This window comes from Centropristis striata, chromosome 21 (assembly GCF_030273125.1).
Source record: "Centropristis striata isolate RG_2023a ecotype Rhode Island chromosome 21, C.striata_1.0, whole genome shotgun sequence".
NCBI classification, from domain to species: Eukaryota; Metazoa; Chordata; class Actinopteri; order Perciformes; family Serranidae; genus Centropristis; species Centropristis striata.
The window spans coordinates 12,191,830-12,208,040 of NC_081537.1; the positions used below are offsets into that span (position 1 = coordinate 12,191,830).

A 16,211-nucleotide genomic window follows, 5' to 3' on the forward strand; every position below is an offset into this window, starting at 1 on the left:
GAATTAACACTTCAATGAGACACAAACACTTTAAATCAAATAGCAGCTTCTTGATAAATATCTATTTCTATATACAAATTGATTTAGAATGGTCTGTCCTGCATTATCCCGAAATATGCCTCGCAGATATCATGTTTAACCCTTAATAGGACACTCACTGAAATACTTGCAAATTCCAAATTTCAACCCCAGAGAATATTGGAGGATATTTCATACTGCCAGAATGTGTAAAAAAAAATATACGGACCCGGGGGAGGGGGGTAATATTTTGAGAAAAAAAGTTGACGAGATTAAGGTGTCAAATCAGAGAAAAAATGTGCAGGTTTATGAGATTTAAAGTGGTGAATCTGCGAGAAAAAATGTTTTTTTCCCCCACTTTTGTCTCGTAAATCTGCGATTTTTTTCGAGCAGATTTGCTCCGCCCCCAAGTTCTCAAGTCAAGTTCCAAGTCAATTCTCCTCGTACAAGTCCATGTGGTTCTACGACTACGACCAAACAGAGAGACATGGGGACCTCATTTTGATATCCACTGAAGTTACCAAATATAGTTCGTCGCCCGATAAAGGCCGATAAAGTTTCAAATATGTATTCTAAATGAAGTTCAAAAGGAAATGTAAAACATGGGAATGGGAAAATCTTTACTTTACTCCTCTGGTTTTACTAAGACGCATGATGATTTTTGTCCCACCCAGAACCCTGGCAGCATCCTGCCCTTGAACGAGCTCTTGATCTGCTGCAGCAGCGTGATCTCCTTCCTGCTCGTCTCTCCCTCCTCCACTTCTTCGACCGCGTAGAAATTGATGACACCGGCTGGATGGTCGAGGTAAACCCCAATGGTGCTGTACTGGGGAATATCCCAGATTTCTGTGCTAATGCCGTTGAACCACAGCTGGTAGTGGGATCCGCCCCACCCAAGACCCCAGGAGTGCTCGTTCTCCCCCAGCCCACACTGTCCGTCGCTCCCCCTCCTCCCCGCCCCTTCATAGGCCACTCCGGCCACCACCCAACCTGAGTATTTTATCTCCCAGTAAGCTCGGAAGCCAAGGATGCCTTCTTTGCAGAGAACCTGAAAGAGTAAAGAAGAATTTGTTGGCAAAAAGTACTTTACATCTGGATTTGTGACCTACAAACTCAATCCAAGCTACCTGGGGGATATGCTCGTATCTCTCTGGTCTGTCCAGGACGGGACAAGTGACATCATCAGTCATGCGTGCCACCTTGGCTCCACCCTCTGTGATCCACAGCATCTTATTGGCTGTCTTGTCATCCAGAGAAAGCTTGTACCAGTCTATGGGATTTGGAAAATGTGCAGTCAGAAAGTGAAACTACACAATATGAAAGTGATGTAAAAAGTTTTTGAATTATTTTACGTTTCAGGAGATCAGCTCTGCATGTGGGCTCAGGGATGTTGGGCTCGTAGTCTGGGATGATTTCTAAATGATGAGAAAAGTCACAATGTTTGTGGCTGATAAGATAAAACGGTAAGAAGCAAAAGTATTGGTTTAGATTATTCATTATTGATTATTTTTCATTGTTTGCTTTAAAACTCTTACCTTTTCTCAAAGCAGAGACTTTAGATTTTGTCCCTGTAAGAATAAAACAAACACGACTTTCAGCTTTAATCATTCAATACTTTAGTTTAACGTCATAAAACTTAATACAAACAATACACGAAGCAATAAAGTGTTTGACAGCTGTTCAAACTGTCAACTGTTACCGCTCTGCTATTATCTAAAACAGTAATTCCCAACCTTTTCTGTAAGATATACCTCTTACAACAACACCCATCAGTCTCCAAATGTCTTCAACTGAATTAATCATTCATGGAACATTATTTAACACTGTTTTCAATATTTCAACTTCCATTTTTCATATTTCATTCATACAACGTTCATTCATCAAGTCTGCATTTGAACTTCTTCTACTTTTAGTTAATTATTTCAACTGTACTGTATATTAATTACTTTTAGTTAACTCTTTCGGCCATTTATACATTACTTTTAGTACGCTTTCCATTTGAATTGTGTATTTCTTAGTTTTAGCTACTTCTTATGCATTTCCACATTGCTTTTAGCGTACTTGCTTGCAAATTACTTTTCTGAGTTGCAACACATTGTGCTAAAGTTGCAGCTGACTCAATATATGAATATATATGATTTGTAGATTAATTTGTCCAAACACTTTTGTTTTCTAATCAGAATATTCATGCATTTATTTGATTATTTGATGTGAAATTAGTTGAGCTACCAAACAATATTCCCATGTACCCACTGGTAACTGCAGAAGGTCTCCTGGTTGGGAATCACTGCTCAGGCACAAATTCCCATCCAGTTGTGTGCATTCTGCCTCAAAAAGAACTCCAGATAAACTTTCTAGTGCGTATTTAAACTCCTGGCTGATCAAACTGCAGCATTGAACAATATTCATTACCTGTTAAAGACCATAAAAGTAGTTTTCTTACCAGGTCTGCCAGCAGCCGGGATGATTCTCATACTGGGATTGGTTGGCATCTTTCAAGCTTCTTGTCTTGTCGATGGTTTCTTGAATGTTGGCGCCTGTCAGCAGTATACTGCTGCAGCAATGCAAACGGCTTCTTTATATACCCTCAGGAAAGGGGGCATTAAAGGTTTTGGTGGGCCCCCGGGGGTGCCCAGAGGAGAAATTTTGGTAAGGTATGTAGAAATAATGAGCTCACTAATGGGCGTGCCACGGAGCCTGCCAAACGTGGATATTCAGGGCTGCGCCAACACATGACCCAGTGACCCATATCTTCCTAAGTATGAGTCTGAATTTGCTTTTTCAATTACCATGCAATCTCTTTGTAACACACACACATCTTGGAAGTTGATACGTTTACAGGAATGTGGTCGTCCTGTACAGAACAGAAGGGTCAAGTAAGACTAGAAGGACAGCTTACCCCCACTTGAGACCTTTAGTGATAGAGAGGCGAAACAACTGGTTGGTTCAGTTGGCGAAGAGTCATCGCTTGTGGTTCTGTGGGCCTCAAAGAGCAGCACTTAAAGGTAAAGCCATATTTTTATTCTGTACCTGATTTTCTCTGTTATGACCTTTTACCCTTTATCGGGCGAAGAACCGTATTTGGTAACTTCAGCGGATATCCCAAAAAAATATATATATATATTTAGAAAAAAAAAGTAGCAAATTTACTAGATTAAAGTAGCAAATCTACAAGAAAAAAAAGTCGCAGATTTAAGAGATTTAAAGTGGCAAATCTGCATGAAAAAAGTCACAGATTTACGAGAAAAAAATGTGAAAAAACAACTTTTTTATTGCAGATTCACCACTTTAAATCTCATAAATCTGCACATTTTTTCTCGTAGATTTGCCACTTTAATCTCGTAAATTTATTCCTCAAAACATTACCCCCCTCCCCCGGGTCCATATGTTGTTGTTTTTTACACATTCTGGCTGTTTGTAATATCTGCTGTATATAATAATGTTTGTAATATTCTCTAAGGTTGAAATTTGGAATTTGCAAGTATTTCAATGAGTGCCCTATTAAGGGTTAATGTGTCTTGTGGTTGTAGATTTTGAATCTTTATTGTCTGTAATGTAGGCTGCTGTTTTGTAGGAATTCACAATTCTTGGAAGAGTTGATAATTGATTTGCAGGCCCATCAATGTCGATTGATTGGTGAATCTATCCAAAAAAAGGTCTGATGTGAAAATAACATTTTAATTAATTAAAATACATTACAATAAACTTGCATTTGACTTTGAAATCTGTGATACAATCATAGAACAAGAAGAGTAAGAATAAGAGTGGTAGGGACATTCCCATTCCAATCAATTGGAGTTTTTATGTGTACTGCTGCCATTGCAAAGAACAGTGACCAGTGAAGTGGCGAACTTCTGTATAAGTCAACTTGCGATTCACTGAGATGAGGCTTTGCAGCCAAAAAAGCAGCGGAGTAGTACAAACCATCAGGAGGTGTCTTTTGCACACTACCTACCTGCTGCCTCCGTCTTGTAAAGCAGCATGTCTATTTGTTCAACCCCTTCTTCTTCACTCTTGGTTAGGGTTAGGCTCTATCTGTTTATCAGTCCACAAGTTAGACAAGATGAAAGCTTGTAGATAGACCTTTTAATTATCGGTGTATCGACTTTCAGCTTGCACAAAGCAGCAACAAGTTCAGGAACTAACGTGAAGTTGGAGCCGTTGTAAGTAAGGTTGTAACTTTCTAATCATAAAATGTACCAATGTGCTTCTTCTTCTACTATATAATTGTTATATAAGTTGTGTAATTGTGTTCATATTATGTTGAACTGTTTGCCATGGTCAATGATGGCCATGACAAGTTCAACTCAAAATGATGATTGTTGGTAGTTGTCAAGGTTGACAACACAGTAGTGGGGCTGTAAACTGTGTCACACTCACTGGTTTGGGAATGCCGTCAGTGTTTCCTACAGAATGAGACTCTATTTGTGGTGGTAGCTGACTGGGTCCACTGTAGCAACTCGAATTTAGCCAGCACAAACCTAAGGGTCAAAGCAGCAACAAGTTGTGGAGTCCCGTACCCCGCGAGGTTTGTGCTGGCTGAATTTGAGGTGCTGCAGTGGACCCAGTCAGCTTCCACCACAAATAGAATCTAACTCTGTAGGAAAAACAGACGGCGTTCCCAAACCAGCGAGTGTGCCACATTTTGCAGCCCCACTAATGTGTTATCATCAGTACAACTACCAACAATCACCATTTTGTGTTGAACTTGTCAACAGACCATGGCAGTTCAATTTCCAATCTATTATTTCTATGGTTATGATTATATAGTGGAAGAAGCACATTGGCACATTTTATAAAAAAGATGGTTCCAACCTTACTTACACCGCCTCAACTTTACACCAGTTCCACAGCTTGTTGCAGTAACGCTTTATATTAAGGTCCTTGTAATAACCATTAATTAACAAATAATAAGGCCCTTGTAAGTCCTTACAAGATGCTTATTAACATTATTGTTTGTTTATAAGCTTATATAAGTGTTAATAATGGCATTACAAACACCCATGACCCACCCATTATGTCTTTGCCATGCCTTTATAAATCTTATTTTGTTTGCTTATTGATATTAAAATATACTTTATTGCTCATCTATTACAAGTTAAATATAAGTTAACTATGCTTTTGCAACTACCGGATCTAAAGCGAGAACAATGCCTTATCACTTGTTAATTAATGGTTATTAAGGACCTTATTATAAAGCGTTACCCTTGTTGCTGCTTTGACCAAGAAGTTAGTTTATGATTATATAGTAGAAGAAGCACATTGGTAAAGGCCTGTAGCCTCTCTGGAAGTTAATAATCTGGAGTCATGACCTTGACCATGCAGAGCAGCAGGGTCACTGCTCTGCGCTGGCCTTCACAGTAGAGATCACTTGTCGGTCAGCAGTGTTTTGAAATTCTGTTGCTCCTGGTTTCTGATCCGTCTATGAGAGGAGATCGGAGGAACTCTAATAGCCACACGCAAACCTGTCATTCACACTCCCCTCTACTTTATTCGCAATAAATCCCATCGGGCAGTCTGGGACAGTTCCGTCACTAAAGCTCCCGGTATGTACTGTTTAGTACGTCGGTTGCACGGCAGTCGCTGCCCTATCTGCTTGGGCAGGCAGGAACACAAGAAGGACGGGGCAGCCTTGACTCGGCTTTTGGCCGGGTGCCGTTGCAGTAAACACCTGAGACACAGCTCACAGCAGGAGGGACATATCACAGGGAAGGGTTTACAACCAGCCACATGCTTTTTCTTTTTATCCAGGCCATGGGCATTACATGCATGGCACTTGTGGTGGTAAATGCTTGATGTGATAATTCAGGTCAATAGCATTGTTAAGTCTGGTATGATGGACTGAGGCACCTCTGGTCTGCCGCCTTGGGTTATTAGGTTACAGTAAGTAGGTTATACTGGGATATATGTCTGTATATACAGAATGGAGTTGGACTTTTTCTTGCTGTAAACAGATTTATGGACGATTATAATCAGGTGTTATATCCCTGTGATATCCTGTTGTTTATGTGCTGTTTGTACAATGCTTTTTCATCACAAAATTAAGAAGATGTATTGATTTTTTTGTATATGCAGATAAGTACAGTATTGTGAAATTCATTCAGAATCTGCTAACTTTAAGAAATAAATTATCTTTAAAAGTTTATATTTGTACAAATATTGTACTTTTATGTGATTGCTTAAGTCATAAAATAATGATTTAATTATTATTGATTATTATATCGAATTTCATGAATATTTGTAGATGTTTTAACCTTCCTTAACACTTAATTGACTTAATCTGAATATTTAAACTATATACAGCTGTATGAATCAAAGTTTGACAGAGTTTAAAAATTATATTTTTCACACTTCCCCCCCCAAATATAATTAGAGATGTTTTATTGTTTTTTAAAATTTATATTCGCAGTATAAGAATAGTAGAAACTGATGAATTCCAGCTTTAAATGTGCTACTGAAAGTAAGTAGCAGTCTGTGGCCTTGAGGTTAGGAAGCAGGCTTGTAACCGGAGTCAGTTCAAATCCCAGGTCAAGGACTGCTGTGCCCTTGAGCAAGGCACCTAACCCCCTACTGCTTCACGGTGCAGAATTGTGCTGCCCAAACAACTGAATCTTAAGTATTCATACTATATCACATCACATACACAACACATAATAATACACTAATAAAAAACATATTTAATTCCATCACTAAACACAGATTAATTGAATACGTGCAGTTCTATAAATGTACAGCATAAGATCACTCAAATTGTGTTATATTAAGAATTGTCTTCTTTGTAGAAGCAATATTTTTCCAAAATCAAGTTTAGATAAAAATACATAAAAACATAAAAAATACATATTTTCACTGATCTTAAGATATACTGTATATTCATCTGTATCAATCAAAGCTCTACAAAATAAATCATATTCGTAAATGTTTAAGTAATAAATATATATTGAGATTTTAATTATTTTGTACATTTTTTTCAATGTAAGAATAAGAAACAAGGTAAATACAGGCTTTAAAATTGCGGCTACAAGAGAGGTCATTCATATTTTAATCGCAAAACGTTGCTAAAAGTCTAATACAGAAAAAAGTTCCATATTCATACTTGTTCACCATGTTAACACATTTGCACCTGTTGGACCTCTCACTGCTTGACGTCAGAAACTCCCCCTTGCTGATTTAAATCTTTGCAGCTGCATACTCAGAATTCATGTGTGTGTGTTTGTGCATACACTAATCACCCCATCCACCCATCAGTGCTGTCACTGTGCAATGTGGGGAGATCAGTGGTGGTGATGCACAGTGAGGGGTGGAGGTGTGGTTTACTCGGTGCAAGGGGGTGTCCTATAGACACTGAAGCATCCATCCAACCTTTTTAAGGAAAAACGTACAAACGCAGCTCCGATTACAATCCTCCAGCCTCCCCCCTTCTTTTCTATTGGAAAGCATAACCCCACGTTCATGTCCACGCCACCGGCCTCTCATTCCTTCACCTCTGTCCTGCATTATAGGTATATAAGAGTGGCATTAAGCTGTCACACAGTGGAGCCAACAGAGACTCATCATACTCAGAGGGACCGGTGACATCAGGGCTGATCCACGCTCACTGCAGCAGCTTAAACAGCCGCCATCAAGATGCCCGCCACCACCAGAATCATCTCTGACACCCGGATGTCGGATAAAGGTGATCTTTATTTTACACCATTTGGAATCAGTCTAAATATTTCAAGATTCCTCTCCTTTAAAGTAATTGAGCCTTTAAGTAATTAATTTTAATTGGTCCATGTAATACAGAAGTCAGCAACTCTTTAAATGTACTGATTTAATGACCCCAGCCTGTGTGTGTCTGCAGAAGTTTTTTTTTTTTATTATCCTCTGAGGCAGATCCTGACTGAATGGGTCACTAGAGTTAATTTCTGTGTGGGAAGCGCAATATTTCACTGGCTGATTTCATGCTTGTCATTATGAGAGGAGTATAATGGTTTAACTGCCTCGGAGCAAAGGGTCTGCAAATGTCAACATCATCTGCATTTACAACGATTTAACACGCTGCATGCATTAAATGCGCTAACACCAGAGTTACAGAATGAGAGGCATTCAGTAGCTCATTGATGTCTTCTTTTATAGACTTTTATCATGACAAAGACAACAAACTATCATGACCTGCAGAGGAACAGAGTCTCACTACTAGTTTGCAGTTGCTTTTTAATGATGAAACTGAACATTGTAGCCATAATAGAAAAATGGACTTCTTTACAAACTTAAATTTGACAATTACTTGATAGACACAGATCCAGTGATGAGGCATATTCAAAAACATTTGTCACTTTGACTAACTAGGCCTCGTTCAGATTGGCCTCAGAGGGATTCTGGGCTGCTTTTGAAACAAAGAAGTTATTTACATCGCTTTGTGCTATATCCAGACAGGTGGCTTAACATCCTTGCGTGGTCTCACTGAGCCTACGGTCAACACAGAGATGAATATCAGCTAATTCAGATGTGACAAGCATACTGCGCATAAAATAACCGTTTGAAAAATGTGGATAATGATTTATCATGACAAAGACAAAAATATACGCTGAGCTTCACCTTGAAATCTTTGGTATGCAAAACCTGCAATGTCTTAAAGGGACAGTTCACCTTTGAGTTTGTTTCCAAACACAAATACATTCTTAAAATGAATGAACTACCATAATTTTGACTGATTTTACCTCATGTGCAAAATACACTGTTGCTCATAAAGTTGGAATAAGATAATAATATATGGATAATATGGATGATATGTTTGTTTTTTTTTTTTACCTCTTTCCATGATGATGAATTGATTGTGACAATGTGATTTATTATTGACAGATAAAGTGCATATCTTCTTAAGACTATATTAATCAAAATCTTCCAAATATATCATGATGTATCAATAAGTCAATCAATGAAAATGAAACCACAATTGACAGAGGACAAATTTGACAATAATTCCAACTTTATGGGCATATATTTAAAAAAAAAAAAAAAAAAGATTTACAAAAAAGAACCAATCAATCTGCGTTCTCTGGACTGCACTAAAAAACAAGGAAAAAAATCTAAACATGTCTCTTTTTGTAAATGTACTATTTTTTCCTCTTACCTGTTCTTGTACTATTTATCAATGTAGATTGGTTTGAAAAATGCTAAAACAAATAAATAAATTTGCAAAACTCAACAGCATGGTTTCTTTCTATAAATCATGCCCCAGTTACTCAGGATAGTCCACATACCTTGTTTTTTTCTTTCTAGTATTGTTAACAAGCAAAGCGTCATATAGTTCCATTATATTCATGAGAAGCCAGCTATTTTAAGACACATATCTCCAAAACTCACACCAAAACAACCAATCTTTTTAACCGGAAGTACAGGTTAGACGGGTGATTTCTGGTGAACTGTCCCTTTAATATTTTCCCTGCTTGCCAAGATAAGCTTGTTGTGAGCTGGGGTCGATGACTGAATGAAAAAAAAAAGTTTATTTTGGAAATGATGTGCTTGTTGATATAAATAAAACACATTACTTATGTTAGTATACGCTGACATCTTAATGCTGTGGGGATTAGGTGTCTCCTCTATTTAATCCCTGTCCTTAAGAACAAACTGGAAACTGCATGCTTACACGAGTATATGTTACAAAATTGGCAACACGTCTTAGCATGTTATGCAATTGCAATTTATCAATTATTGCTTCCAGGAAAGTTATGACACAATACTCTGTCCTGTTATCAAGTTTAATTTGAAATCTAAACGATAGCAAACTTAATTATTTTCTGTCTCTGTATCATAAGCTTGTTTTATTAAAGCGAGACGCCTGTGTAATTAAATTTAGAGATGAAGCATGTGTTACAATTCATTATCTTCACATTAACTCTATTGCAAAACAGCTGCTTTTCATTTGAGACTGAATTAAAATGCAATTTGTCACTTTCGGATGCCTAAACTCAAGTGCCCTGGTTTTTATTTACTTCAATAAACAAATGGTGGATCAACATCCTCAACTTATCTTTGATTCGTGCAAGCGGATTGCATTCCTTCTTATTTGATAAACTGCTTCATGCTGTGAAGCTCCAGCGTGACTGAAGCCAACTTCACAGCGTGTGAGGAGTCTCGTTAAATCCAGCCGCTTGGCATGAATCAGCCACTGGCTCCGGGAAAGTATGTGGTTGCTGATGTGATGATCTGACAGAGGCAGATGGTTTTCTAAGTATACACCGTATTGCTCTTCATCACCTGTTGAGACACACCTGACACATACCGCTATAGTAGCCTATAGTATTTATAACATTCAAGTATGTTGACCTCAATATAGGTAGCTCTGCTTAAATTTTGCTCAATTTTTCTGCATTTTTTTCTTTGTTTTATGCAGCAAAAAAAGCCAAATCTGGAAACACACCCACAGGTAACACAGACCTTATGACAAGCTTTTGTTTTTCTGTTAATGCAAATCTCATATCTCATCTGTCCCCAGTTGCACTGACCTTATTTGACCTTGTTGTTGTGTCACTCACTCCTCAGAGAAGATCCCGCCCTACGATCCAGCTTTGCCTGAACCAACATGTAGAGCTGATCTCATCAAGCGTAAGATTATTGTTCTTTTGCTTGTTTGTACCTTCTTACAGTTTGGATTAAATTGAAGTGGGGTTATGTGAGGTAATGTATCCATAGTCAAGCTCTCAGTTTGAAGAAGCAGGCAGGAGTACTGGCACGGAAGCTACGCAATGTACTGCTGTGGATGGGGGCAGCAGCAAAATGCATTTTAGCCACCCAAAATATCAATATCAGTTTAAGTGTATGCTATATTTAGAATATTTTCACTGCTTTACCTTGCCGTCAGAAAGCCCTGTTTAAGTTTAAACTGAAACTGAACTCTCTTCAAATCTACCAGACTGCATGGACAAAAACAATAATTTTACTTCACCAAACACGGAGTGGCTGGTCTACCTCTGCTTAGTTTATTTGTGTCATTATTTGACTTTGGGGTTTTAAAGGGTTCGTTCGGATTCACCAAAATCAAACAATAACACAAACAAGCCAACCAATCATAGCAGTGTTCGACCAGCAGCTTCTGTGTTTTGTGAGGTAAAATTAAGGTTTTTGTCAATGGAGTCTGGTGGCTTTAACAAGAGCATAGAACAGCTCGAATTCTTATGCGTAAACTTAAAGAGGGCTTTCTGAAGGCAACGTAAAATGTTGAAAATGTTCTAAATATAGCTTACACTTTAGGTGGGCCTCTTTTAGGTTGCTAAAATAGATTTTGCTGCCCCCCCATCCAATGCAGTACATTTCTCAGTTTCTGTGGCAGTTCTCCTGTTTCTTCAAACTGGGGACATGTTGACCGCCATCTACTGTAGGTAATACACTGACTATGGATAAATACCTCATATAAGACCACTATAAAAGAAAATCTGAACTAACCCTTTAAATCATCATTTCTTTCTGGTGTTTTTTCAGACTGGTTCACTCTTTCCATGGATGACAAGACAGCCAATAGAATGCTGTGGATCTCAGAGGACGGTGCTAAGGTGTCGCGTATGACTGATGATGTCACTTGTCCCGTCTTGGATAGGCCAGAGCGATACGAGTATTCTCCACAGGTATGAAGATGTAGCAATGGTTATTTCCGTCTGCTATTTATAATATATTTTTGCTGCTGTAAAATGAGATGAGAGGGCCATGAAATTGTCGTCACCGTGCCATAGGCGGTGAAGTTTGATGTGATTGTAAAACACGAGCAAGAGTATTACGAACCAGAGCCCTGTCCTCCCCTGTGTTTATTTAAATCCCGAGGCAACTGGGTTGGCAGTGCAAGTCGGAGAAAGTGATGCTACTCTATATTCCCTTGGGGTAGCAGCTGTAATAAATCACAAGTTATGGTGGATTCCCTCTAAATTATACTGTCACTCCCAAAGGTTCTTTGCAAAGATGGCATCCTGGGCTTCCGAGGCTACTGGGAGGTGGAGTTCTCAGGATGGGTGGTGGTCGGGGTCGCGTACGAACGAGCAGGAAGGAGGAACAGCGATGGATCCTGTGGTCTGGGGGAGAATGAGGAGTCCTGGGGTCTCGGCTGGAGCGGTTCCAGCTATAGCGCCTGGCACAAAGGCCAAAATGTAGAGATCATGGAGGTTCCTAAGTACACCACAATTGGTGTGTATGTCGATCAGCCTGGTGGTATTCTGAATTTCTATGGTGTGGAGGAGGTGAAGGAGGGAGAGGAGAGCACAGGAGAGAAGGAAGTGAGACTTTTGTGGCCGATTAGGAGTCCCTTTGAGCAGAAAATGATACCAGGTTTCTGGTTGGGGCCACAGTCACACTGTCTGATCAAAAAGAAGGAGGAATAAAAGGACTCAGTCAATATTACATTAGTTTTAAAAGTCAGAGTTTATGAACTCTGACTTCAACTGACTGGACAACACCAACATTTGTCTTCTATAGCTGGCATAAACGCACATTTTATCAGAATTTTAGCACCAGCTATATTCCTTATATACAGTACCTCTCAGATATCGAGCACTTAGTTTTGTACATTTTCAATAAAGTCAATAAGGTAGCGGTAGCTGGGTTTCACCTTTGACTTCTGCTCTTCTGGACTTTCCTGAAGCCACCGGACCACTCAAGGGTTATACTGATATGTTTATATGTATTTTTATTCCTCTATTGTTATTGTTTGCTAAGGATGTATATGACTTCCCTAGATTGGTATACATGTATGCAGATTGTAAAGTTAGAATTATAATAAATAAATAAATAAATAAATATAAATATTAGAACACTGTGTGAGACACATTTTGTCCTGGTTTCTCTGCTCAAGAGAACGACAGCAAAATATAATCGGTGTTTTAAACACATCATTGTTAATGTTAAAATGGTTAAGATTAGGCACATGCTTAAGGTTAGCAACTAAAACCAGTTTTCTAAGGTTAGGAAAAAAAGAACAGGGTTAGGTTTAAAAAACACTTTTTCAGGACATAACTTCCAACAACTGGACATGAACACCAGGGAACACACATTAAATTGCCTGATAAAAAATGTGTGGGATATTTACAGATTCCAGTAACTCGGACCGCTCAAGAGAACAACCTAAAAATTACATTCCCATGCAACCAACTGCATCAATTACATTTTGAGGGAAACATTTCCTCCTTGACTACATTTGTTTTTTGACTTATCACAAAAACGATTCTTATCGAAGTTTGTGAATATCTGTTTCTGGAGTGAATGGATAACAGACAGGACTTTCACCCAGGAGTGTGTAAAAACAAAAGTAAATGTTGACTATATAACATAACAGATGTACTATTTTTTTTAGCCCAAACCACAATATTTTACTATACCAAACCAAGCAGTTTTAGTCCATAAACCTAACCACATACTTCTGTTGTCTAAACCTAACCAAGTTACGGAACATTTTTTTTTTTTAACCCAAACCATAAACTTTTACAAAACATAACCAAGTAGCTTTTGGTGGCTAAACTACTAACTACTGCGACCATTTCACATTGTTAAGCAAGTGCTTGAAGAACTGTAGTTTTGTTTCAAATCGCAACATTAATCATGTGTTTCTAACTGACAGTAATTTGAAAAGAAAATGTAAATAAAGATGCTGTTTTATTGTATGGGTGCTGGTGTATAATGTAATTTCCTTGGATTCCCAACATATATCTATATTCCTAAATAGTCAGCATAGTATTTTCATTAACAAAAACAAACAAACACTGATATTCCTCATTCAAGACTTGGATTAGAATAAAGGTGGTTTATGTCAAAGATGGTTTGACTGGTTTATATGTTTCTGTTACCGCTCCTGTTGACAAGACCAGTTTCCAACTCCCACTTTAACTCATACTTGCCACCACCGTCTGGCTTTTATGAACACACTCCTTAAGTTTCAGGCGAGTCAGATGTCTGTCCTAACCTCACTTATCCATATGTCAAAGTCAAGTCCATACTCCCACTTGACCCCCTGCTGATCACCCGTTCCACTGACCTTAACACCTCGTTCAGACGCTCCTTAAGCCCCCCCCCGCCTCGTTTTTACCAAGGGTATAAAAGTCAAGTGGAAGACGCTTTGCACTTTAACTTTTGGACGAATGAAAAGATTTCAAAGCATCTGGACGTGGATTATAAGCCCACAGCGTAGAGATGCCTGCTAGACCCAACCCTGCAATAACTCTTTCAGAGACCGACAAACCAGGTACACTTTTGTACAATGCATATTTAAAATAAAAATGAATACATTTTTATTGTAACAAACCTATAAAAGCATCCTTGTTTATCAGTTGTGACACTGACAGATGAGCCTCGGCAGAGTGTTTTTAAGGAACAAGCACCTTTGTTTGTTTGCCTGTCTAGACTTTAAGAAACATAACTTTAAATGTTCAGTATGATGCTGAACTTGTGTCATTTAACACTAGTTACTGCCTCTGGCTGCTCTCAGTTAGATTGCAATATCTGTCTTGTCAAACACTGTACTTTGGATTCTGTTTACTCAATATGAATTTGTTTACATGGGTGCTATAAATCCGTCATTATATGGAATTAAACAAGAGATGGGTGTCACATACTTCTGAGTTTAACATGTGTCAATTAGTGTCAAAAGTGAATGCAAAACCTATATTATATAATATATAATATAATCATATAATATATATATTTAACAATGCTACCATAATGCTAAAATACCATATCAATTGAAGTTTTACGTGTGTGCATTTTTAGTTGTTGTGTAATGTGTTTGACCTTGACCTCATTTTAGGAAAGAAAATGAAATCCAATAAGAACCAGAAGACAAATACAGGTAATGGACTTGATACATGTATTCATGATGTTCATGTATTGAGCAACACCTTGTAACTTGTACTCAAGCCAATTTTCTCTCCTTACAGAAAAAGTTTCCGATTACGTCCCGGACATCCCAGAGCCAAAGAGCAGAGCCGAGCTCATGAAGTGTATGAGCACTGAGCAGATTTTTTGCTTTTCTCAAATCAAAATCAAATCAATATTTTCTAGGATTGCTTGAATATAGCTACCATTGCTTCATCTTTTTCTTTAGATTGGATAAATGTGTCTTTGGACGATAAGACCGCCAATAAGTTTTTGTGGATTTCCGAGAGCGGGTCTAAAGTGTGTCGCAGAACCGAGGAGGTTTGTCCCGTCCTGGATCGACCAGAGAGATATGAGTACTCTCCACAGGTAAGTCAAAAAATAATGCAAATACAAGCTATCTTCTAAAAAACAAACAAATGTTTTTTAATTTGTCTTCCTGTTATAAGAATTTTTCAGAGTGACCCTTCAATAAAGACAGTTGGATTCAGAGTATCAAAGTTTAAGTTGAATTTAATTTAGATCTTGTACAAGAGGAGCGTTTAAATCATGCAACACAGCGAGTAACGTTACAGAGAAAAAGGCTCACATGATAGTCAAAAGCTGTTGGCTTATATGCATCCTATAGTGGGAGGTTTCCAACGTCTAGTTGACCTGTCTGACACAGATGCTGTTTTTCTCAGTTCTCCAAAGTCAAAGGTATGGTCAGCAGAAATACGTCTGACCCGTGTCTGACTCCCCCTGTCATGTGTACTTCCCTTTATCTTAACATATAGTTAACCTTATAGCCTGCCAGCCTTTAGCAGAAACACTGGTCTGATGTAACCTAAAGCCAGTACCTCCACATGCAGCAGGCAGGGACACATTTGCTTAATATGATTAAAACGTTGAAAAAACCCCAGATTAATACAAATTTTTAGAACACTTCCTTTTTTCTTGTCTCTTCAAAGGTGCTGTGCAAAGAGAGCATCTGGAACATGAGGGTTTACTACGAGGTGGAGTACACGGGTTGGGTGGCAATAGGAGCCGCCTATGAAGAAGCAGGCAGGAGGGCGAGCGCTGGGCCAAGCGGCTTAGGAGAAAATGAGGAGTCCTGGGGTCTATGCTGGTCAGGGACATATTACCAAATCTGGTACAACGGTTTAGAAAAACGCATAACGGATATCCCCTGCTGCTCCACAATTGGAGTTTACATCGACCAGCCTGCGGGGTTCATTAGCTTTTATGCCGTGTCCGGTGAAGGGGCAGAGAGGGAGGTTAGGTTATTGCAAAAAGTTAATACTACAGTCGGGAAAAAGATTCTTCCAGGTTTCTGGATGGGAATTCAATCCTCGTGTACGTTACTGAAGAGAACAGAATGA

General features: G+C 38.6%; 3 protein-coding genes across 3 annotated transcripts; 2 read left to right on the forward strand and 1 right to left on the reverse strand.

The window, feature by feature from the left end:
* Positions 1–643: 643 nt before the first annotated feature.
* On the reverse strand, positions 644–1,549 carry LOC131960167 (stonustoxin subunit beta-like). The gene is made up of 3 exons (XM_059325418.1): positions 1,371–1,549; positions 1,146–1,288; positions 644–1,066 (listed from the first exon to the last, which is right to left on the reverse strand). The coding sequence occupies exons 1-3, from the start codon at positions 1,513–1,515 to the stop codon at positions 644–646; spliced, it is 711 nt and encodes a 236-aa protein (XP_059181401.1). The 5' UTR covers positions 1,516–1,549.
* Positions 1,550–7,644: 6,095 nt separating this feature from the next.
* LOC131959942 (tripartite motif-containing protein 16-like) lies at positions 7,645–12,607 on the forward strand. The gene is made up of 5 exons (XM_059325158.1): positions 7,645–7,693; positions 10,397–10,429; positions 10,546–10,608; positions 11,482–11,624; positions 11,940–12,607. Exons 1-5 carry the CDS (start codon positions 7,645–7,647, stop codon positions 12,366–12,368), a joined length of 717 nt encoding a protein of 238 aa, XP_059181141.1. The 3' UTR covers positions 12,369–12,607.
* A 1,562-nt stretch (positions 12,608–14,169) lies between these two features.
* Positions 14,170–16,211, forward strand: LOC131959944 (tripartite motif-containing protein 16-like protein). The gene is made up of 4 exons (XM_059325159.1): positions 14,170–14,221; positions 14,913–14,975; positions 15,080–15,219; positions 15,801–16,211. The coding sequence occupies exons 1-4, from the start codon at positions 14,170–14,172 to the stop codon at positions 16,209–16,211; spliced, it is 666 nt and encodes a 221-aa protein (XP_059181142.1).

What these genes read in the sequence shown, in the direction of transcription:
- LOC131960167 (XM_059325418.1), bottom strand. Translation starts at nt 1,515, where the DNA reads ATGAATAATCTAAACCAATACTTTTGCTTCTTACCGTTTTATCTTATC. An exon ending in CAGAGCTGATCTCCTGAAAC is followed by an intron (nt 1,289 to 1,370) that starts GTAAAATAATTC and finishes CAAATCCCATAG; the next exon opens with ACTGGTACAAGCTTTCTCTG. An exon ending in GATACGAGCATATCCCCCAG is followed by an intron (nt 1,067 to 1,145) that starts GTAGCTTGGATT and finishes TTACTCTTTCAG; the next exon opens with GTTCTCTGCAAAGAAGGCAT.
- LOC131959942 (XM_059325158.1), top strand. Translation starts at nt 7,645, where the DNA reads ATGCCCGCCACCACCAGAATCATCTCTGACACCCGGATGTCGGATAAA. An exon ending in CACCCGGATGTCGGATAAAG is followed by an intron (nt 7,694 to 10,396) that starts GTGATCTTTATT and finishes TGTTTTATGCAG; the next exon opens with CAAAAAAAGCCAAATCTGGA. An exon ending in TAGAGCTGATCTCATCAAGC is followed by an intron (nt 10,609 to 11,481) that starts GTAAGATTATTG and finishes GTGTTTTTTCAG; the next exon opens with ACTGGTTCACTCTTTCCATG.
- LOC131959944 (XM_059325159.1), top strand. Translation starts at nt 14,170, where the DNA reads ATGCCTGCTAGACCCAACCCTGCAATAACTCTTTCAGAGACCGACAAA. An exon ending in TTCAGAGACCGACAAACCAG is followed by an intron (nt 14,222 to 14,912) that starts GTACACTTTTGT and finishes CTCTCCTTACAG; the next exon opens with AAAAAGTTTCCGATTACGTC. An exon ending in GATATGAGTACTCTCCACAG is followed by an intron (nt 15,220 to 15,800) that starts GTAAGTCAAAAA and finishes GTCTCTTCAAAG; the next exon opens with GTGCTGTGCAAAGAGAGCAT.